The sequence below is a fragment of the Oryzias latipes genome, chromosome 4 (genome assembly GCF_002234675.1).
Source record: "Oryzias latipes chromosome 4, ASM223467v1".
Classification (NCBI taxonomy): domain Eukaryota; kingdom Metazoa; phylum Chordata; class Actinopteri; order Beloniformes; family Adrianichthyidae; genus Oryzias; species Oryzias latipes.
Genome location: NC_019862.2, coordinates 29,026,999 through 29,050,670, shown reverse-complemented (window position 1 = coordinate 29,050,670; position 23,672 = coordinate 29,026,999). Strand labels below are relative to the sequence as shown.

General features: G+C 41.9%; 1 protein-coding gene across 1 annotated transcript in view; it reads left to right on the top strand.

Annotated features, from left to right (window-relative positions):
• The window catches only part of LOC101173050 (semaphorin-6B-like), a 141,381-nt gene that overhangs the window by 70,221 nt on the left and 47,488 nt on the right, over window positions 1-23,672 (top strand). The window contains exons 3-10 of the mRNA XM_023954529.1: window positions 812-926; window positions 6,831-6,891; window positions 6,969-7,031; window positions 16,873-16,971; window positions 18,087-18,177; window positions 18,659-18,778; window positions 19,123-19,211; window positions 20,972-21,189. Coding sequence (XP_023810297.1) covers window positions 812-926; window positions 6,831-6,891; window positions 6,969-7,031; window positions 16,873-16,971; window positions 18,087-18,177; window positions 18,659-18,778; window positions 19,123-19,211; window positions 20,972-21,189 — 856 coding nt within the window. The remainder of the gene's footprint in view (window positions 1-811; window positions 927-6,830; window positions 6,892-6,968; window positions 7,032-16,872; window positions 16,972-18,086; window positions 18,178-18,658; window positions 18,779-19,122; window positions 19,212-20,971; window positions 21,190-23,672) is intronic.

Sequence of the window (23,672 nt, the reverse complement as noted above, 5' to 3'; positions counted from 1 at the left end):
TTTTTTCAACCATCTGACCTAGTAGAATAAATTGAGACGTTCCGGCCTTTTAGGACTAAAACAAATCTTGAAATTAGCTATAGACACTCACATTTAGGTATATTGCTCTGTTAATTGAAACAAATAAAAGTTATTATATCCAGGTCATATTCATTTGATTATTTATGTTTATTCAAATTTGTTAATAATAAAATGCAGTTGTCAATATAGATGGTAATAATAATAATAATAATTGATATTATTAATAATAATGCTTCTTTAGAAGCTGCAACAATCCTATTTCAGCGCCACAGTAACTGTAAAGACAAACATGGAACATTTAAAGAAACATTTTCTCCTAAAAATGATATATAAAAGTACGTTTACGTTCCAGCCTCTGTAGTTTAATGCATTTCACTGTTATAAGTCAAATAAACTTTCCAGATTATCTGAATCGAGCAAATCTGTTTCTTGAAACAAACATTTCACAAATAAAACTTGAAAATATTATGTAAAGTTAATAAAACTTGTTTCATTACATATGTGACTTAAATTGAGGTGTTTTTTTTTTTTAAGATGAAATGACTTAACAAGATATTTATTGTCTTTTGGTTAAAACGTTACTTGGATGTTAGTTTGGTCTTTTATTATTTTACTAAAATTGGATATTAGAGAAAAATACTTGATGAGATTTTGTGTTTTTGCAGACGAGCAAACATTTCATCTAAATGAAAGTTGAGTCAACAAACACGTCCATGAATGCAGAAACCTGCCAGAGCCGTCTGACACTTTGAAAAACTCAAAAGCAATCTTCTGCTTTACTCATTAACAGTGGTGAGGAGATATCCGGTGTTTTTGGGACGACCGCATCGAACATGGCTGAGACACGAGCCTCTGCACATCCAGAGGATCCTCCAGGTCAATCGGACACTCTACATCGGTGCCAGGTACGAAACCCGCCTCTGCGCGACACACCCATCCCCACATGCCGCGCAAGCCGCACAGACAAAGCTTTATGAGCCGAGGTCCCACAACTCAAAAATGTTCTTTGTATTTACATTGAAAATAAATTCCAGCTAACGACGCTCTGGAGCTGTGCGCTCAACTCTGCTGATCATCCGAGTCCTGTGGGGCCAACAGGACGCTGTGACAGGGAAACATGGGGGCTGCTGTTAAAATGATGCCCCCCCCCAGGATGTAGGACTGAAAGTCTGCAGCCACTTTAAAATAGAGACATTTTATAAAAAGGTCATTTCAAACAGAGTTTTGAAGAAACTTGCAGAGCTGTGCTCAAAGTTGAAGAAGATTTAAAGCAACCAGCAACAAAGAAAACACTAGTTTTAAAAAAATAGCAACTTTTCTGTTGTTTTATCTCCATAGCAACCATTTCATTTTTTGGTCACCTCAGGCTGATGAACAGTCGGTGTCATTTTTAGAAGAATTGCCAAAAGTAAACTTTTGGATTTCCTTGGCAACCGAGGTTTTTGTTACCAAGCCCACATTCCTACACTCTAAAAAAGAAAAAAGTTGATCCAACTTAATTGAATCACTTCAATTGGTAACACCTAATTGATATAAGTTTATTGAACTTAATTTGTTATGTCTATCCAACTCAATTTAATATGTTGATCTAACTTAAATTTTTTGTTATTTTTTCTTTTTTTATTTTGTTAATACAACTTAAATTGACACATTTGTCTAAAGTTTCAACCAGTGGGACTTGTAATTTACTAAGAAAACAAAGTTACACCAAGCTTATTGAATTAATTTGATTGAAAGTAAAATAATGATGTCAGACAACTACGTGTAATTCTTTAGTTGAATGAACTCAAAAAAATGATGTATTTTCACCAAACTAAATAATTAAGTTAGATTAATGAAAAAAAAAATGTATTTCCAACTACAGCCCATTGTAGTTGGAAAGAAATTACACTTTTTACAGTGTAATATGTTTACATTCTATGTTATATTGTTATGCTCAGCTTAAGCCAGCAATTCATGTATTTAAATTTCCCAATATTCTGGTAAAAAGTGTGTAAGCAACAGATGCAGGCCACTTTTGCGAGCTCGCACGCTAACGTTTAAAATCTGCAAACTTTAAAACAAAGATTTTTTTCCTGCGTCGTTCACAATTTCAAAAAAATTATTTTTACCAGGATCTATGTGTAAATTTTGTTGAACTTTGGAGTTTGTGGAGGGGGTCAAATTTTCACTTGAAGGTCAGCTGCTACTGCCGCCGCCGCCGCCACCGCTGCTGCTACTGCTGAGGAAAAAAAAACTTTTAGAAGGCTCCAAAATAAAAGCCTAAGTTGAAAAGATTCCCTCCAGTTTCTAAATCACTCAGTCAAATGCTGCAGTTAAAGGATTACTCTGTAAGAACCCCAGGCAGAGACTTAACCAGATAAATATGAAGTCAGAAGGATTTAGCTTTCAGTCACTGAGCGTCAGCCGGTGAAGGAGCAGATCTTTAGCAGATCCCAGCCCCTCTGGTCAAGAGGGTCACATCAAGTCCATTAACTGGTCCTGGTTTGAGCTCCAAAGCGGCTCCCCAGAGACGTGCAGGAGCTGACCTGAAACAGACCTTAAAAAAAAGGCCTGACCTTAAAAATTTACTACCCCTGATTTCCCAAAAAATCCTTTAGCCTGAAATTCCCTGCAAGAAAAGGCGACACATAAAGCTGGAGTGAAGAGAGACGCCACTGCAGTCCAGGAAATACCCCGGTCCCTGGACCCCAGCTGGGGTAAGCTCACTCCTGAGACGGGGTAGTAAATTTATCAAACTATGTGCCATGCTTCCAGTCAGCCTGTCTGCACCAATGCGAGCGCTGCGTCCTGCAGCCGGCGGTAAAAATGCACCGGCGGCCTCTGCAGCGTGAAGGTCTGCCATAAAAACTGTCATAAAGAAACGTTCAAAATGCCTTTTTTATTTAAGCATTAAAAACTTTTACTGAACAAACGAGGTCATTTGAGCTGAATGTCTCAGCAAACCTGATTATACTGAAACAGACTGGGGGTGGGTGGGGGGGGTCCATAAATACTGAAATGACTCTCCAAGGATTTGTAATTTCCCTGTAAAAAAAGAATCCATGAGTCACAGCACGGGTGAGCCAAAGGGAGCTGTGCAGGGCGTCGCACCTTCTAAAAGCAGCAGTACATGAATACGTACCTGTGGTGGCAGCCAGGTGTGACTGCCAAAAGCCCCCGCAGAGAGCAGGACGCCTCCCTCTTCCTGAAATCCCGTCGCCGTTAACGCGGCTGCTCCTCACATTGGGCCGGATGAATCCATCCTCCCGGTGCCTGCTGGGAGCTGCTGCCCCGCTCTGCATGCGTTCACTCTTTGCTAAATAAAGGTAACCTATGGATGTGGCTGCTGTTAAGACGAGTCAGCGCCGTGCCGCGTTAAAACCCGTTAGACCGCTGTGGATCCCTGCCGTCCTCAGACCCAAGCAGTCATCCCTGCAAAGTGCAACCAAAGAACTCATCGACATTAGAGAGAGAAGCACAAAGCCGCTCCATTTCCCGCACATGTGCAGAAGAAGCAAAGTTTCTCGTTTAAAGTCCTACATCTTATGATATATTTTCAAAGCGTTCCCAGTGGTCTTTTAATTATGATGACGACATTTTTGGCCAAAATCTAAAAATGTTTACTGTTTACATGCTCTGCCACTAGCTTACAGCCCCAACCTAACATTACCGATGCAACAAAAATACCAGCTCGGAAAACAAAGAACTACATGGATCCAGTCATATCCATCGGAATGGGGCGGAACCTGAAGAGCTGAGAGCTCTGAGGAGACTGGATGAATAGGAATGTCCTAATCCACGAAGACGTTTAAAACGTAAAAGGAGTTGTGTTTTTACCGTCCAGGCGGAGCTCGGCTGAAACCAGGATAACATTCGTTCTCCATCTGGGGGTCTGGAGAACGGAGGAGGTAACTGCTGTGGAAACGGAACGACTTTACAGACGTTAGAGGAAACGGCAAGAGACAAGAGAAGAAGACAAGAGACGATTGAAAACAGAGTCACCTGAAAAACACACGGAACAACCACACAGAACCAGAGCTCATGTGAAGATACAGGCTATTTCCTGAAAACCCATCCAGCCTTCCAGAGGTCACAGGGTTGCTGGAGCCTATCCCAGCTACTGTTGGACAAAGCTACACAGTCACTCAGCTGGAAAATCAGCAGCGGCCAGCATCAAGGCAGACCTCCTATTTCACGTAGAAGGATTTCAGGGAGCTGAGGACACTCAGGGCTGCATGGTGGTGCAGTGGTTAGCACTTTCACCTCATAGCAAGATGGTCCAGGTTCAAATCCCAGCTAGGTTCTTTCTGTTTGTAGTTTGCATGTTCTCCGCTTTCATGTGGGGTTCTCTCCGGTTTCCTCCCACAGACCAAAACATGCTTCCGTGGTTCATTGGTGACTCTAGGAGTGTATCAGCTAATAGGACTTTAACCTTAACCCAGCAGTGGTTAGGATAGGCTCCAGCAACCCTATGACCCCAAAGGGAATTCACAGAGTCCTGAAGATGGATGGATGGAGGACACACATGAATGGTTGATGGAGATGAACTTCATCCTCATCATCCTCAAACCGATGATGTGAGTTCCTGACACGCATCTCCATCCAGCTTCACATCTGCATTTGCAAATGCATTTGCATTTGAGGTTCTTGGAAATCAAAGCTGTGAGACTTATTTCTAAATGAGCAGAAGAGGCAGGAGGACCCACTTCAACCTTTGTGTTTTAAGAGAAAGGTTGCATCAGAGGTCTTCCTGTTCTGTGTGGTCGCAGCAGAACTTTCGGTTCAGGTTCATCTGCATGCAGGATATGCAGGAAGGACGGACCTGCTCCCACTGAGCCACAGCGACGGTGGAGGCCCAAAGAAAAGCAGAACTTTGTGGAAACTTGAGAGGCTCGGAGGGTCTCCGGCCTCCGGTCGGCTGCTGTCGAACAGACCATAATAGAAAAGTTCAGGCGCCGGGCGAGTAAAAACGAAACAAACGTTGATGGTTTATCTGGAGCAAATGTTGAATTTGTGTTATCGGGTCAAAGGGGTGTGAAGTAAGCCCTGGGACACGTGCACAACCACACGCATGAAGGTCAAATGGAAAAAAGACTTGATGTGAAGTGCAGGACAAATGCTGGATGCCATGGTGACGGGCGGGGGCTGACGTGAAGCCCTGGGGGGGGCGGGGTTCTCATGGGACGAGTCTTGGGTCATCAGTAATTCTGCAGTTTTCAAAAACAACATTTGCAGGAAAGTCAGAACTTTTCATGCTGAAAAAAAACCGAGCAGGATCATATTTTGGTTCCATTTCAGCTGAGATCCTCTCCTGCACACGTTAGACGCATTCAGATTCACAAACAGTTGTAAACAAACAGAGCCTTGCAGGCTTTGCATCATTCCTGCAGCCCGGAGCAGAATGCGAAGCAGCATTAATGATTTCCCGTCTTCTGCACAGCCAGACGCGGCGGCGTTGGCTGCCGGCCACTCTCACCAGGAGGCTCTATCCATATTATGGTGAGACGATGCTGAAGCAGCCTGGAGAAGATGGGAGCTGACTCTGCTCTCTGGAGGATCCTTAAACTTTCCCCTTTAAAGCGGTCTGTGTTTGGAGAGCTGTTCCTTTCCTCCAGCCTACGGTTTCCTCTAAACCGAAACCGTTCATCCGGGATGAACCTGAGCAGACGTCCATCGACGCACGCGTGAAAACGTGAAGTGGCCAGCCGGGAGGGAGCTGGATCGATGCTGCAGCTGCAGCAGATTTACAGATGAGCTCCTTCAGAGTGCGGCCCTCCGCTTGAGCAAAGTGCACTTTAGATCCATCTGATCAGAGCCGCGCGCCTTCATCAGGATGCAAACGTCAGCTGCTGCCGGCTGTTTATGTGTTTTGCAGGAGTGGCCAAGGTTATTGTGGAGTTATGAGGAGGTCTGGAGTCTCATGGATGCATGCGAGCTGCAGGTGGAGGTGTGAGAGGATGCAATCCTCTGTTAGCTCGCCTACTGGCTCTGAATGAAGCAGATGAGAGGGTGGAGCAGAAAGTGGGAGGCGGGTCCATCACAGACACAGACACTGCTTTCTTACACGTGCACACACACACACACACATTCGATTTTCCACTTTTTTCCCCTCTCTTTCCAGTAACATAGAAATCCTTGGGTGCACACGTGGGTGCTTGACGGTTCAACGCCAACATCCACGCTCTTCTGTCCAAGTGTGTACACCAGACGGGTGTGGGGGAGGGCATAGACTGCTGGATACTCCAGTTCTGCGTGATGACTGTTTATATGCATGTTGTGTAATTTTAACGTGAATTGTGCGCCATATACGCGATATAGAAGTTATACAGTCGGTGGAAATGCGGTAAAAGTCCGTTAGACATACGTGAAAAGCCACAAATTTGTGTATGCATCTTGTAAAAATCAGGCACAATTGCTCGAGATTTGCATGATACTATGATAACTATGTAAAGTGCGCAAAACTCAACCGACCTATAATTTTGAACAGCTCGATACCGAGGAACCCAGGAACACTTGGGAATTATGTAGATCACTTGTGTCTGAAAAAAGGCCGACATTTGTGGAGAATGCGTAAAATGTACAAAGAGACACGGCCTTTAAGCTGCTGCCTCTGCTCATATCTGTGGGATCAGTTTTCCTTGAAGTTGGCTTTCTCTGGTATCTTTTGAAGAAATGCGTCTTCCCCACAGAGGTCACGTTTTTGGGTCACCTGTGTGGATATCCGGATACTGCCGTTAACCCAGCTTTAGGTTCAGTTAGTTCTGTTCAACCCGAGCTGATGCTGCATCTTCTAAGTGCCGCTCTTCTCCGTCTGCTTGTTCCCTCAGGGACGACCTTTTCCGCGTGGAGCTGGACACCGTTGTAGAAGAGGAGATGTTCTACAGCAAGGTGAGCCTCACCTGTCATCGTCACGCACTCCGTCTTTTCCACCAGCGCTGTTACTAACCCGTGTGTTGTCTGTACAGAAGAGAACATGGGAGTCCAACAAGAACGACATCAAGATCTGCAGGATGAAGGGCAAACACGAGGTGAGGATCATGTTGGGTTTCCTCCAGTTTGGAGAACATCTGCGTGTCTGGACTCTGTGGGATCTTTATCAGCACATCAAATTCAATAAAGTAAAGCAGCAACCAATCGACATAAAAAGAGTCAGAAACGGAAGCAGAAAGCGATTAAAAAAGTGCAATTCCAGCTGTTTATTCCTGACATAAATCCGTCTGTGAATTAATTCCTGAACCTCCACAACCCCCCCCCCCCCCCCCCCCCAGCAGCAACAGTCACAGGCTTTCTATGGAAACATTTGGACAAAAGTAATTCACCTGTTTTTATAGGTTTGTTGTTACTAGAATTAAATCTGAAAAACTGTTTTTTCAATCAGTTAAGACAAGATGCTTTTCTCTTTTTTTGATTTGAGCTTGTAGAATATGGTTTAATAAGTTTTCTGCTCATTTAAGACAAAATGAAGTCTTTAAATTACCCATAAACACTTACATTCAGGTATTTTTATTGCTCTAATTGGAAATTTGCCTTTAAATAAATACATACCGCACCAAAAAAGTTATGTTTAAGTTTATTAATTTATACGGTGCCTTAAAATGACAGCAGTCAAACAACACTAAAAGCTCAAAAACATTTAAAAATGACAACTAAGATATGAAAACATTCCAATGTCATTAAAAAAAAAGTTTTTTTGCAAAGCAAAACAACAAAGACGTCTTTAAATTTGGTCTATTTATATGCTTTTCCCTCAAATAAATCCTATTTTAAGAGCTACAACAGTCCAACTCTCCTTATTTCTGGGCCATTATCATCTTAAAGTGTAGAATTATACATTTTAAAGGAAAATTGTGACTAATTTGAGTCAAACAAAACGTTCCTGTTTTTTTTTAATGAATCAACAATGACGCACAGCAACTCATTGAATTGTGATCGGATGAATGCAGACTCATTAAAGCGACTTTGAATGTCACACATATTGTTTCTCACGCTGTTTTTCCTGACAATCTATATGTCATAAACACTTATCGGGAACATTCTAAGCCGTCCTCTTGCCAGTAACCGCCTTGCAGCCTCCGCCGGACCACAGTAAAAAGGGTTGTACATGACGTTGATTCAGACGTGGAAAATTGGTTAGTTAAGTCTAAAGTTTAAATAAACTATCCTGACAAGGTCTGCATAGTGCAGAACTTCTGTAACTTCTGTCTGTAATTGCTTTGCCCCGCCCTCGTTATTCCTGGCCAATGACTGAAGAGATCGTTAGTCACGTGGGTTCGTTTACCATCTTTCGTCTTTAACAGGAAAGTCCCGTTGACGGCAGTCAAGACCAAACGCAATGTTCAGGACACGATCCTGACCAAATTAAATTCAAATTTAAATTAATTTTATTTCTATATCACCTTTCATGGAAAGAAAACAGCTCAGGGTGCTGTACATAAAAACAAACAAGAATGCAAAAAAAAAACAATGCAAAAATAAATAAATAAGCCCCTCATAATAAAATACACAAAAACAGGTAAAAGAGAAATGACTTAAGAAGGAAACACCTTAAGAAGAGAGAACCAAGAAGGCGCCATTTGCTCTGTCTTGCTGTGTCCTGGGTGTCAGCATAAACACAAACACCCCAGCCACGGGGGAGAAAACACTCGTAAACCGTCTAAAATGTAAAAGTGATAAATAGAAAAGTTAAATATATAAAAACAGCTGAAATATAAAAAATTACAATAATTGAATGCATAAAAAGTCTAAAACACCTGAAATATAAATAAGAATAAGTTAAGATGTTAAGAAAAAAAATTATAAATAATAATAATAATAATAAATACACATTAAACGGATAAAAATGTAGTAAAATATTATAAAATATAAAATTAATAAAATTAAGCGCATTGGGTCTAGACCAGCGGATTTTTCCAGTTTGAGCCTAAATCTCAACTGACCCTAAATCTTGGCTGATCCTAAATTTCAGCTGATCCTGTATCTCAGCTCACCCTTAATCTAAGCTGATCCTAAATCTCATCTGATCCTAAATCTCAGCTGAGCTGATATTCCATCTGATCTTATATCTCAAATGATCCTGAGTCTCAGCTGATCCTAAATCTCAGCTGATCCAGTTCCTGCATCCCAGCACGTTTCTCATCTAGTTTCATCCATGCTGATCAAATGTCTAAACTCGATCAACCAGTGATCTAGTCACATCCAGATACTCATGCAGTGATCGCCACCCCCCTACCCCCCACCCCACCCCCCGAAGCCGTCAGACCGGTAAGGACGCGAGCATTAGAGTCTTTCCTCCAGTCAAACAAACGTCAGCAGAGCGGTCTGCAAAGTGTAGGTGGGTGTCAGAAAACCAGAGCTGTGAGAAGAGACGGGGTGAGATGTCCCAGGAGCGGCCCCCGCCTGAACACCTCTTATATCCATAGCTGCTGTCTGCCGCGCATCAGCAGGAAGTGTTCAGTTTCTGTGTGACTCAGTGTGTGGAGCTGAAGCTGCGTCCCCCCAGGCTCCCACAGAAAATGACTCTTTTTGCACAACCGAGGAACAACAGCTGACATGAAATCTGTGTGAGACGGGAAATCTGAGGGAGGGGGGAGCGGGGGGGGGGGTCCCATCGGCCGACCCTGAGGACAGCTGACGGAGATATGAAAGGTCCTCCTGGTCCTAATAACTGCAGTGCTGCTGTGACTCACAGCACAGATAAGACTCCTTTCTGTGGGGGCACGCACGCACACACACACAGGTGAGGGTGCGCGTGCACGTCCACGCACGCCAGTGCATGACTTCATGCAGAAATATTCACAGCAACCCCAAAGGAGCGACACACATTCAGGAGCACAATGAAGTCCTTCAGAGCAGAATCAACAACTCTGATTAATCCGAGTTTTTGCTGAAAGGCGTTCGTTTCCTCAGGAAACTCGTTTTTTTTACCGACTGCTGAACTTTTTTTTGTTTTGACGTGTCATTTGTTTTGATGAAAGGAATCACAGTTTTCTCCTTTTTTCTCACCAAGTCAACAATTTATTAACTTGTTTTTTAAACAGTTGCTTTGAGCTGCAGGGAAGTTTTCGAAGTGTTTCAAAAACACAAAAACGAGTAATTTTCTCTGATTGAGTAAAAGTGTGAGAATTATAAGTGATTCATGCATTTAATACAAAAAGAACATCAAGAAAAGCTTGTGATCCAAATAAAAGGTTATACCACCCAGAGCTGAAGGACATGATTGGTTTTATAATTCTTCGTCTTTGCGTCTGCGTCTTTTAGCAAACCCGCCCCCTTTTTCTGTGATGACATCACAGCGGGAGAAAACCGTCAAAAAAAAGAACAAATTATCTCTAAAACCAGTAAAGATACCAAAACAAATGTGTTGGAGATATGTAAAGGAAGCTTTGCAATTATTAATTGGAATTACAAGCTCACGTGTTGCCGACCTTTGACCTCTAGACGAGCCCGCCATCTTAAATTTTAAAAATAAATCCTAGGGATTTTGATATATCACTAACTAACTAATCGAAGCTACTTGGGGACAAAATTTTGGTCTTTAAGTAGTGGATTTAGAGCGACGTCAGCGTGGCGACCTTAAAAAGTGACGCTCCCCTGTTGTTTGCACAGTTTTTACAGGAATATTGTAAAAATTGAAAACAAAAATCGTTGGCTCAAGCTGAACAAAATAATATGACATATGATATAAACACGTGAGAAATGTGGTTAACAAAAAAAAATGTTTGTTGCCAAGGAAATCCAAAAGTTTACTTTTGCCAATTCTTCTAAAAATGACATGGACCTGTTCGTCAACCCCACGCCACTATAAATGAAAATGGTTGCTATGGAGATTAAACCAACAGAAAAGCCACCATTTAAAAAAAAAAACATGTTTATTTTTTATTTTATTGAATTACTTCGCATGCAGGTCCGACCAGGATGTCGGGCAGAAGGGGAGAGTGAGGGATGTGTAGCAGCCACTCAGCCCGTGAGGGCGGGTCAAAGGAGGGTGGCGGGGCTGGGTAGCGCCTGCGAGTGGGCCGTACAACGCCACTCGCACCTTTAATATTATGCATGATTGCGTTTCTTATTTGTCTAGATTTCTACCTGCACCTTTTGTATGGAATCCCTTTTTAACTCTGACGCTCAGGTGAGGCGTTTTCTGTGATTAAACCGTGTTTCCACAGTCGGCTCGGGAAGAAGGCTCAGAGAGGCGAAAACAGACATTAGAGTTAAGCGATGATGTCTCAAGCAGAAGTCTGAAGGGTTTCTGAAGAGAAGCCCTGAAGGTCTCTGCGTGTGATTGCGTCACTTGTCTGCTGCTCCGTCGCTGCGTTCATCTTCAAGTTGCAAACCGTGTCAGGTGACTGAGTAAACAAACGAATGCAAATGCACATGATTTAATATCCAACCACAGCGCTTTTATTGGTGAGAATCATTAAAGGGACAGTGATGATTTTCAGTGGTTTTCATTTCATGTTTTGATCCAAACAGCTAACAGGTTTTCTTGGTCCTTCATGCATCTTCTTACCTCCTAATAAATCATAAATGTGCTTAGAGCTGCAAAGATTCCCTCCTTTGAGGGAATCAGTATGCAAACACGTCTGTGTGACACGAATGAGCAAACAAACCCAAGAACTTCCTGAGTGTTTGGCCTCCGTCTGCAGCTCCACTTAACCAGATTGCTTCATCAATAAAGTGTTGATAGTGTTCTCTAAGGAGCTCTGGGCTGTCAGTTGTTTAAAACGCTCATCATTTTCCTGAAGATGTAGTCCTTTCTTTGATTCTTGCATACATCTCTGACTCTCTGCTCCAAAGTGACACTTTGGGTTTGAAAATTCACTTCCTGAACCTTTTCACGCTGTGATTACCCACAAATAAACAAAAAAAAGGAAAAACTGTTTAAGGAAAATTGAAAAATGGTGCACTGGAAAAATGTCCTTTCTAAAAGCAAATATAAGATGCAAAAGGATTTTCTTTTGTGATCAGTTGAATTTCCTGCCAATGGAGCTACATTGTCGTAGTGACGAAGTTGTGTTGTTCCTAAACACAAAATTAAATCTTGAAATTATCTTAAAATGCTTATATTTAGGGATTAAGGGTGCACTGTAAAAAATTGAAACATGAGAAAGTAAAAAGACTCCTTTTATTCAAGAAAAACTGTCTTATTTTAATCAATATTGAAATGTCTTTGTTGTAATGATGAGTATTGTTTTTTACCTAAAATAGGAATTCTTGGTAAGACCATTTTTTTATATTTTAAGAATTGTTTTGACCTATTTCTACAGGGTCTGTTTTTGCAGTGCATTAATCTCTTGGCACCTCGATTTTTCAAGAAGCTACGATTTGATTATGAAATGGTTATCATTGCATCCTGAGTCTGTGCAGTTAAAAAAAAGATTTCTCTTCACAATAAGACACCAACATTTGTAAATAAAGACTTGATTTATATACTTGGTAGATTTTTACAAAGGCCTCTGAATTGGTTTTCTTTTTATTTAAAGATTTTTCACGGCCTCAACAGTAGACAAGTTTTTAAGGAAAGAATGTTTCCCTAAATTTATCAACCCCGAGTATTCAAATAATATGACTTTTATCAATAGATCACCTTAAACGGGATGCTCTGTAACAATAATAAAGCCCAGCTAACCACTGAACACAATATTCAAATACAGTAAGGAAGTGTTGCGATATAATTTGACATGTTTGTTGTGTTCCCTACTCTTTGGTATGACACAAAATGACACACGTCACACGCCTTGTCCGAAGCTGTTTGACCGTCAAAAAGTCTAAATGCTTCCAAACGTTGGCTTTAGGCGAAGTCGGTTCTGGTCTGATCACACACGGCAAGCGTGGCGCCAGGGTCAGCCCTGTCGGTGTTCTCTTTAAAAATGTCAGAGAGAAAAACGCAACGTGTGGTTAAGTCCCGCTTAATACTTTTAGGTTAAGCCGCATGAATTTTTGTTTATTTTTTATTATTTAAAATTCACACAATGATTCAGAATCACTTATAAATTCTCATCAATGTGTCCAATAATCGACCTCTCACCCATTTTAGATTTATTGATCTGGTTATTAGAAATATGACTTAAAATAACCACATGTGGCCTTTAATATACCTTTAAAGTAGGTATATTTATACTATTTTAGCCTCCAACATTTCATATTTAAGCTCTCCAACACCTAGCTACAACTATTCTTATTTCTATATTTACTATAATCATTTTAGAGAAAGACAACAATTGCACATTTAAGACACATTTTTCTTAAATATTAAATATAAATCTTTGTTTACTTTCAAGGTTTTTGAGTCAAATTAAACTTTCCAGTTCCTCTAAATCAAGCAAATCTGTTAGAAATAAGACCAGTCACCATTTACAAACGAAACTTCTGCTTAAAAATATTGTGTAATGTAAATAAAAACTTGTTTAAATAGAAATATTGTTTAAAATAAGATCAAACAACTCAACAAGATAGTCAAAATGTATTGTCTTAAAACCAGTTGTTTCTGAAAGTAAGGTAGTTCTGCCTTTAAACCTTGTCAGAAATATTTAAAATAGACAAACATCACTTTGTGGGATGGAGCCAAAAACCAGAGACCATCCATCCACCCGGATGGGAGCTGATGGTTCAGGTCAGGGGGTGAATGTGATTCTGGTCTGGAAAACCTTCAGTTCTCCTGCGTTTTGCGGATCGAGTCGTCTGATCTTCGCCTGTTTGCGTCTCGTCCTGCGTCCTCCTCAAACCTCCACCCGATGCGCTGCTGCCGAGCAGAGTCTCTGTTTTGAGGCTGATCTGCGTTTGGGGGTTTTCTGGGAATGACAGACCTGTTCCTAATGAGCGAAGCCGGTTAGTGAGTCCATTGTGTAAACCGAAGAAGAGTGAGGAAGAGTTCTGCCTGGATGGCAGCTTTTGGCAGAGCTGCACTCTCCGCTACCCAGTTGCCAGCATCAGGCGGCCAGCCAGGCATGTAATGGAAACTTTGGAGATTTAGAGGAGCAGCTTTCTAAATATGACCCGCTGATATTCTGCCTTCTCATATTCTGCAGAAGATCAGGAAGGCCTTTGGTAAGACTGAGGAAAGCTGCTGAAGTTCCTCAGAAAGCATTAAAAGAAATGGACCATCTGAACAACCGGTTTAGGAGTTATCGACTGGGATCAAAACTTTGTAACAGTTATAGTTTCAGCTGGAAGCCTGGTCAGCCCTCTGATTTCATTCAATGCTTCTGCGTTCTTTAAAAATGACGTTTGCAGAAAAAACTCGTCTGCAGTCAAAGATGCTTCCCACACTGCAAATGTCATCAATCTACCTAAGATTATCATTCTGAAAACTAGTTGTAGAATCTTATTGATCTTGATTTTTGATAGAAAGAACAGCACGTGTAAGATTATTATACTTGTTTTTAGAAAAATAGGATCTCTTTATTATTTAGTTTGTAAATCTAAAAGTGAGTCATTCTACATGCAACATGAGAAAAGAAGCTTTCAGGTCAGATTTCTTAGAATAAAATCTAGAAACAAAGAGTTCCACACCTGCATTCATAAAGGGAAAACACCTCAAAAAGATCAAATTAAATGTTCTACAGTCCAATAGTACTTTTTTTTTGCCGTTCTAAGCAAATGGTTTGTATTTTTTATGTTTTTATAAACCTAATTGTAGTTCAATTTGATGACTGTGACAACAAACCTGTGTAACCAGTGGAAACGACTCATTTTAGAACAAATGGTGAACAAAATGAGAATTTTAGTACAAAATCGGTCCATCTTAATAAATCCTCATAAAATCTGAAACTGGCACTTATTCTTGGAACAGAAATCTACATTTTGGTTTCCAAAATAATGACAATGAATGCCAGTTTAACATGCTAACATTTAGTAAACATCCTTAAAACTGAGCTAAGAATTGCTGTTTTTCCATCATCAGAAGTTTGGAGCAAAATGATTTCGACTTATTGTAATGATATTTTTCTTTATTTCTAGAAAGTAGCTCTTAATGAGACAAAAAAAAATGTCTCTGCTGTTCTGGGTTAGAGATATGCTTTTAAAGGTGTGGAGCAAAGCAAAAACTACTGCTCAAATGTCTAAAACCACTGATGGATTCAACTCTTTGCAGGGATCACATTTTTTCAGTTGGTCTTCTGTAGATTTTTATGCCCAAATATATTTTCCTCGTCCCTGCTCCCCCTCCACCAGCGTATATCTAAATGTGCGCTTCATCCATATTTGCACTGCGGCGTCTGCTTCAACTCTTTGATTTTCACTGCAGATCTTTGTAGGCTCCGGCAGCTCTGCAGCTCAGAGGAGCACGGAGAGGACAAGAAGATGGTTTGCAGTCAGCTGATGCTTGATGGGGTGGGGTGGGGTGGGGTGGGGTGGGGGGTGCATGACCAGAAGAACAGGAGGTGCTTTGTCTGGATCCCCAGGGATCTGGGGTTGGAGGAGCGAGGAGGAGGCATCGGGACAAACGGCATTGGATTAAGATGTGACTGTTTGATTTCGGCGAACTCACATCTTAATCCTTTATAATTGTCATTTTAAGGTGGAAAACACAATAAAGACTTAATCCCCCCCGCCCCGATGAAACTTGGCTCTGAATAAAGAGGCTCCATGAAAGTGCTGCTCTGCTTCCTGGAAGATGTAAATGTGCGTAAAGGGACGAAGGAATTCAGAAGATTTCTATAAAACGAGTCAATTATTGACGCTGCTTTAGCTCCAAACCCGATAACTCTCATTTCTTTAGTTTGCAGTCATCGAGTTTTGTTTTTCATTCACGCTCACTGCAAAATAAGAGCCTGGCTGCAGAGGTTTGGCTCTTCAGACCCCCCCACCCCCCACCCGTCCAGGATTCTGAGGTTCCAGTTCTGACCGACGGACTGCGATCTGCAGATGAACGAACGGCGTGCAAATGATCCTCTTCAGGGCGTGGAGGGGAAACCGCTGTAGTTAGGACAGAAGGTGTCAGGGCGTGAACTCACAATTGACACGCCCCCTCACCCCACCACACAAACAATGCCCCCCCCGCCGGGAAACTTACGTTCTCAACACTTATTCTGTCCGGGTGGAAAATGAGAAGGCTGCAGGAAGAGGGTGTGGGGTGGGGAGCATCTGGAAAAACACTCGGCGCTCCCTCATGTCGCTGCGTTTCTGTTCCCTGTCAAACAAAATCACACCGCCCTCGCCGCTGCTGCTGCCGCCGCTGCTGCCGCCGCCGCCAAAATGTTTGAATCTGCCAATGAAAAATGTCATAAAACACTCTGACTAAGCCTATAATGGAATGCTTCTAAGATAAATCAGCTCTTACTTTGAAAATACTGCCAGGGGAATAAATGATGACAAGAAAGCAGCTCATTCACACATTTAAACTTCACTTCCTTCTGACCAAACCTGCTTCACTTCCAGTTCTGGAATCCAAAGCAAAGAGCTGAGAGGAGAAAAACAAAATGTGTGCACAAAAGTGTGTGTGTGTCTGTTGAAACTTTACTTGTCTGCTTCCTGTTTTAAGAAAAACAAAACTGCAAAGAAAACACTTTGGAGAAATAAAAACTATTTCCAAACCTTAATTAGACATTCAGAATGTAGCTTACAACAGCATCACCCGTACAGGTCATGTGACTAAGGCTGACGTCTGACGCCTCTTTCAATCACCAACAGCTGCCTGTGTGAATGTGTGGAAAAGTGAAACAGAAGGTCTTCAAAGTCCCAACAGCCCACCTTCAGATGATTGACAGCTCGAATGGCGTGTTAATTCCTCGCATTTATGTCAGCGCTCATGTTCAGAGAGCAGTTTGGGAAATCCTTCAAAAAAAACAACAACTTGTGTTTCCTTCCTCCGATGTTTTGCTCTTTGTGGCCACGGCCTGAAGGTAAAACTTCTTCTTCTTCTCATCCCTGTAGGACGAATGCCGTAACTTCATGAAGGTGCTTCTCCGCAGAGAAGAAGGCCTGTTCATTTGTGGAACCAACGCCTTCAACCCGCTTTGTGCCAACTATACCGTAAGCAAACAGAGGCTCCTCCCTCACCTGTAGCTGATGGCTACCTGTCTAAAGCAGCAGATTAGTGGTTGTAGCTGCTCTCTGTTACAGGTCAGAGATGTTTCTGCTCAGTTACAAAAAAAATTCCTCTGTGACCTCTTCCTGTGGACTTCCTTCTCCTCCATGAAACACGTTTTTTTGGGAGACATTTGCTATTTCTCGGTGGACAGACTTTCTGAGATCAAGACTGAAGTAAATCAAGATGAAGAGCAGCGAGGATGATGAGTTTTCACAGATTTATGAAAGCGAGAAGCATTTCCACTAATGTTGACAGGTTTGAAAACACACCAGGGATGAAGCTCCAGTGTCGTCTGACCCCATTCAGTCATTTAGAAACAGGGTTTTCTGCCCCAAAAAGGGCCTTCTCCCCGTCAGACGGGTCCGCTCCGCTTCTGGTTCCGCCACACAAACGGCGTGAATGTTCCTCCACCTTTAGTGCGGGGTGGGGGGGGGGCTGCCTCATAGATGGAGGGGGTGGAGGAAACGCGCCTTTGACTTTCAGATAGTCTCCTTCACGTTGGATCCAGGGTGCAGCTCTCAAAGCCGTTAGCTGACAGCCACTAATGACATCGGACAACAGCGGGAGCTCACCTGCCAGCTGATTGGCTGTCTGCCTCTCGGGGGGGCTAGTTAGTGATGCTCGCTACTGTTTTATTTAAAGCTGTGTTTTAATGCAATGGCATTCATAAATGATTCAAATCCAACTGTGGAGGAGAATTAGCAGCAAAGTTTATTTTTTTCTTCTCGATGTGGTTTTATTGAGGTGAACTTTTTAAGACGTGTTTGGTTTTAATTGAGAGAGGAAGGCTTGAATGAATCCGTATGGATGTGTATGTGTGGCTGTGAAGTAATAATGAGAGTCTGCGTGTGTGTTTCTCTTATTTATGGATGAGATTGTGACTCTCTTGTTGCTGCTGCCTTGCCTAATTACCACCAGTGAGTCATTAGTTTGCTCTCACAGCAGCGTCGCCTAATTGCCGTCCTCTGGCGACATGTTGTGGCGATGCTGTCGTCGACGCATTTTTATTGTTTGCGGTGACTGAAGCGTGCGTCTTTGGGCTTCTGTCATTGATCAGGCAGACACTCTGGAGATGGTTGGAGACTCACTGAGTGGGATGGCGAGATGCCCTTACGACCCCAAACACGCCAACGTGGCTCTGTTTGCAGGTAAGGCCCACCTGGAGTGAATACACCCCCCCCCCCCCCCCCCCCCCGTAGCGTTGATGATGTCAGATCTGCGTGGAGGAGAGACACCGCTGTAAATCAAAGGACTTTGGAGAGAAAAAATGCAAACAGTCGAGTTTGGTTTGTTATCTACAACCCCGCCTGTGGACCTCACTGGGAATCGAACCCTCAGTTTTGTTGAATCTTCCCCTGATCTTTGTTTTAACGAAATGATCAGATGCAGAAGTTCAGACGGTTTCCTTTGATCTCAGAGTTCAAGTTAAAAATAATCAAAACTCCAAACAGCTTGAAGTCGAAAATGAAACATAAAGTCATTTCTAGAGAAACTACAGCATCACTGTGTGATTTTAGGGAGGGAGGGGTGGTCATGTGTCAGCTCAGGTTTTTATTAAACTACGTTGTGTATGTGTGCCTATATCTGTGTGTGCATGTGTGTTTGCAAATGTGTGCTTGTGTGTGTAAGAGGGGAGTCTGTTTACAGCGACGGTGACGGACTTCCTTGCCATCGACGCGGTGATCTACCGAAGCCTCGGGGACAGTCCCGCTCTCCGCACCGTCAAGCATGACTCCAAGTGGTTCCGAGGTAAACACGCACATGTGTGCACGTATGTGCACGTGTGCAGTCAGAGGCAGAGGAATCGTGCTCAGATTGATAGACGGTCAAACAAAAATCTGGACCAGTCTAATGTCTGCAGACGCAGAAGGTCCAGAATGTAGTAAAACCTCAATGACTGCATGGAAGTGGAATCACAAAGAACTTAATGTTTGCATCAGAGTTCCTGATCTCACTGTAATCCACTGAATTTTGTCTCTCTAGTTTGCTGTTATGGGAATTATGTTTGAATACAGTTTGATAGCAAATCACTTTGTATTTAAAGAAAAAATGTCATGTTTTCTAACTGGAGATTTGCTCTTCCGCCAACTCAGAGCCCTACTTCGTCAGTTCAGTTGAGTGGGGGCCACACATCTACTTCTTCTTCAGAGAGATCGCCATGGAGTTCAACTACCTAGAGAAGGTAAAGTAGACGTTTCTGTTCCGTCTTCTCCATCGGAACCATCGACTGTTTATCAGAACCGGGTCGATTGAGTGTGACGTCATCCGTAGAAAAAAGGTTTTCTTCCAGCTCCAAACAAATGAAGTCGATTAATTCGCCATCTTTTTACGAAACGTCAGTAAGCAGTGATTGGTCAGAGTCTGTCTAAGTCAATGTTTCTATGGTAACCACTCTCGCCAATCAGGAGTGAGCTTGTTGGAAGGCCTCACCCCTTAGACTTGAAAGCAGTCTACACGAAATCTGTCAAGCGTTTTGAACATCAGACGTCGGCGGCAGCAGGCTCCACCTACTTTTATTGAGGCATCTGATTGGTCAGTTTATAGCTTGAATAATTTGAACTACAGACAAAAATGTTATGTATTAAAAGGGGATTATCAAGAACATGGTATCAAATCCAGAACGGTTCATCTGACCAATAGAATGGAGTAAGTAACAGCTGTTTTATTCTCTATAGAAGTCTATGGGATTTTGGCTTCTTGGATTTAAAAAAAAATTTTTTTAGATTTATTTATTTATTCGATACAGGGACAACACATATTAATAAACATTCCTATCGATATGCCAGAGTTAGTCAAAGACTTGTTTTTAATCTGGAGTCCCTAGGTAGATTTTAAAATCTCATTCGCCAAAAAATAAAAATAAAATTACACATTTACATAACATTAGGGACGTTGGAACCAGCAGGAACTTCCTATTTTGGAATGCCAGGGGGGAGGAGTCACTTAGTCCAGTTCTCATATACGATCAATGGTTGTGTCCAATAGTGCGTTTGCCGTTTTGTAGAGCTGTCTGAATCTACAATTTCAAAATCTAGTGCCCTAGAACTTTCTCAGAAGTGCAAAAAAACAGTCTGCATCGTTACTCACTAGATTGACAAATAAAGACCACGACACACTGTGATTAGACCAATAATCATGTGAATCATGCCATCATCAAAACACAGCGGAATCAGAAATAGTCTTCGTAAAAGTAATAGCATCGTAAAAAAAGAAATAGTGAGCATGGTGTCTGATTAGCTTTTAAAATCCAGGGACTATACTGTCCCGCACTGGATAGTTTTTTTGGGGTTGTTAGGGCGTATTTGGACATAGTCTATGATCTGAGTTTAAGGCCTTCAGGCCAAGCAGCTGCTGGACGGATCCATACTTCCCATAATGCAACAGTTTTTGTTTAAACGTTACAGTACTCAAGCTAAATATCAAGTTAACATTTTCAACGCACATTAAGGGTTTAGATAAAACCTGATGAGCTCATGAAACAACCAATGGTTTGTTTTCCACTGGTGGGTTAAAAGCAGCATTTAAATGTGTCTCTTCTCTGCATAGAATCAGGATTATTCCAGAGCTGCCAAAACATTCAAGTGTGAAACTTTTCTGTAGGAGCCGCCCCCAAACTTTGACATGTTTACAGGAAACGCAGAGATGCGGACTTGAACTGCATTTGTTTTCAAAGACGTTTTTTTTCCACATGCAGAGATGTTTACATGAATAATTGGTGATGAATTTATCATTTTAAAACAAAGATGTGTCAAAACACAAACATGCAAATGACTGTAGAATTTGCTTTGGAGTTGGAAGCAGCTTTGATTTTTCCCTTTTGAAGATGGAACGTCATAATTAACTCCCGTCTCAGAACGGGACTTCTGTGTGAGCTTCAACCAAGGCTTCAGATGTTTACTGCACCCCAATGTGATGCTGAAATCTGCGGGTGGCTGCTCACAGGTGGTGGTGTCGCGCGTGGCGCGGGTGTGTAAGCGCGATCAGGGCGGCTCACAGCGCGTCCTGGAGAAGCAGTGGACGTCCTTCCTGAAGGCCCGTCTGAACTGCTCCATACCCGGGGACTCACACTTTTACTTCAACCTGCTGCACTCCACCAGCCCCATCATCAGGATGCACGGCAGGGACATCATCCTGGGGGTGTTCTCCACCCCGGCCAACAGGTACCGCCAAAATCTCTCCTCCCATGTACCCTCTGAAACTTTACTCATCCTCTTTTAATTGTCCTTTCCATCATAACCAGAGGAAAGTCTTTCGTTTTGTTTTTCTCTCAAACTAAAGTTCAATTCAATTCAACTTTATTTGTATAGACCAATACTACAAGATAGTTGTCTTAATGGGCTTCATACAGATAACTGTAATTGAACATAAAATCAGTTATGAATACAATAGGTCATGGCTAAACTAAACAGACTAATCTAAACTGGGCGTCACTGCCCTTTGACCCTCCTTCTCTGTAAGGAAAACCTGGATTTGGGGAAAAAAGTCTCAAAGTCCCATTAGCTGTGTGACATTTGACACACTCCCGGTGGCTCACCACGGTCGGGAACCATTTGGTGGTTTTACCTCAAATATAACACCTTGATGCTGAGTGTCATACAGGGATTCTTTGGATCCCATTTTTTTTAGAGCCTTTGGTATGACCCAATCATGGGTTTGAACCAACAACCTCCCAGTCACGGGGCAGACACTGTTCCACTTGGCCACTGTGTTGACCTCAAGGGTTATCTTTGCGGATGCCACATACATTTCTTGCAAAGACGCTTTTTTTCTTTTTTTTTACATTGTTGAATTAAAAACAGAGAGGGGAGGATCCAAAATGACCACCAAAAGGGGTCAACTGTCAACAGACTCATGAGAAAAATGTTGTCTTTGAAAGGATGAAGGTCTTCAGCTTTACGCTGGACCTTCCGAGAGTTCGGCAAACTGTAGTCGAATCTTGCCAGATTCCTGAAACACGCACAACAAAAGCATAAAAAGGCAGAGGAGCTGAAGTTGGATGAAAAAGATGACGGTCAACGTCTACGCCTGCAGCCGACGGACATTCAAATACAGAAACTTTTCGGCTATAAAAGGAAAACATGCTGACGGTGGTCAACACTGCTGAGTTTTACCATTTTTTAGGGTTATGGATCATTCGCTTTCTGTTAAATCCAAATACATCTCTATGCATGGTTGACAGATCAATACCTAAAAGATTCAGCTAAGTCCAGCTCATTCAGAAGAATGGATACATTTTAGATATTTATTAGTCATTTGGCAATAAAAAATATAAATGAAAACAACTTTTAACAGAGAAATATTATTTATTTCTTCTTTCTCTTTCGGCTTTTCCCATCAGGGGTCGCCACAGCGAATCATCCTTTTCCACCTCACTCTATCATGAACATCTTCTACCCTAACATTAGCCAACTAATAACTAATAAGAAATATTATTTATTTATTTAACAAAAACAAAATATGTTTGCCACAACAGCTTCAAATGATAAAAACCCTGGTATTTTTGGTCTTTTAGACTTTTCTGTTCTTTGTGGTTAATTACAGTTTGTCATCTGCTTACATTCAGATGTCGTGCTGTGTAAAAAATGGTTATGTGTTTAGTGAACACAACCGTCACTGTGGTTCACCTTCAGCCAATGGAATTGACAAGACTTGGTAGAAGCAAGCTTGTGATTTGACGTCTTTTTGTTTACATCCCCTGAACACAAAAAGACAAAGACAGTGGAGACACAACAGAAATGCACAAAGTTTGACAGAAACTTATTTACTTCCTGTTGGATTTGATACTTTTTTACTAACAGAATCCTGTTCCTATCTGTTGTTTTGAACTGATGATGCTGTTACTCAAGGTACTAGATCGATTTTATTTCATACATATCTGTATCCTTTACATCCTTACTTACTATTTTTGGATAATTTCTGCAGCTTTTAGTGTATTACAGGAATGTGACTCATTATTCAAACGTGCCGCAGCATTTAACATACACTTAAAAAATAAACTTATACGTTTCTAATTATGACGGAGTCAAAGGAATGCTTGAACGCTGGATTTTGTGTCAGTTTATTTTCTCTATATTTCTCTCTCTATATATATTTTTCTTGTATATTGAGAGATTGTCGCGTTTCTTATCCAGTAAAAGACATTTCAGAGGCTGCAACACAGCGTGTTGGAGGATGACCATCACAGAGAAGGTAGTTCCCCTCTGAGTTATGGGTCCATGAGACCTGTTCTCCTTTACAGTTTACCTGTATGTGGACGACCCATGCAGTAAGAAAGGCCATAACCATGACTCAGCACAGTCAAGGAATATTACTAGAGCACAGAGAGATGGAATTTGGAGATAAGGTCAACATTTCAGACGTCCTCCACGCTGCGAGAAGAATAACACGAGACCTTTAGAAGGAAACATAATGTATACTACAGCTAAAAAGAATGAATCCATGACTAATATCAGTCATGGAGTAATGTTCCAGGACTCACCCTGCGTGTTCATGGCACAGAAAATGGAGCTGGAATAAAAACAAAGAACAAAACCCCAAAACCGAAATGACAATGGCTCCAATCCTCAGTTTCATCAGAGCGTTTCAGGCAGGAGGCAACAGATTACAAGGTTTCACTCTGGAACCCAACAGGAATTCTGTTTTA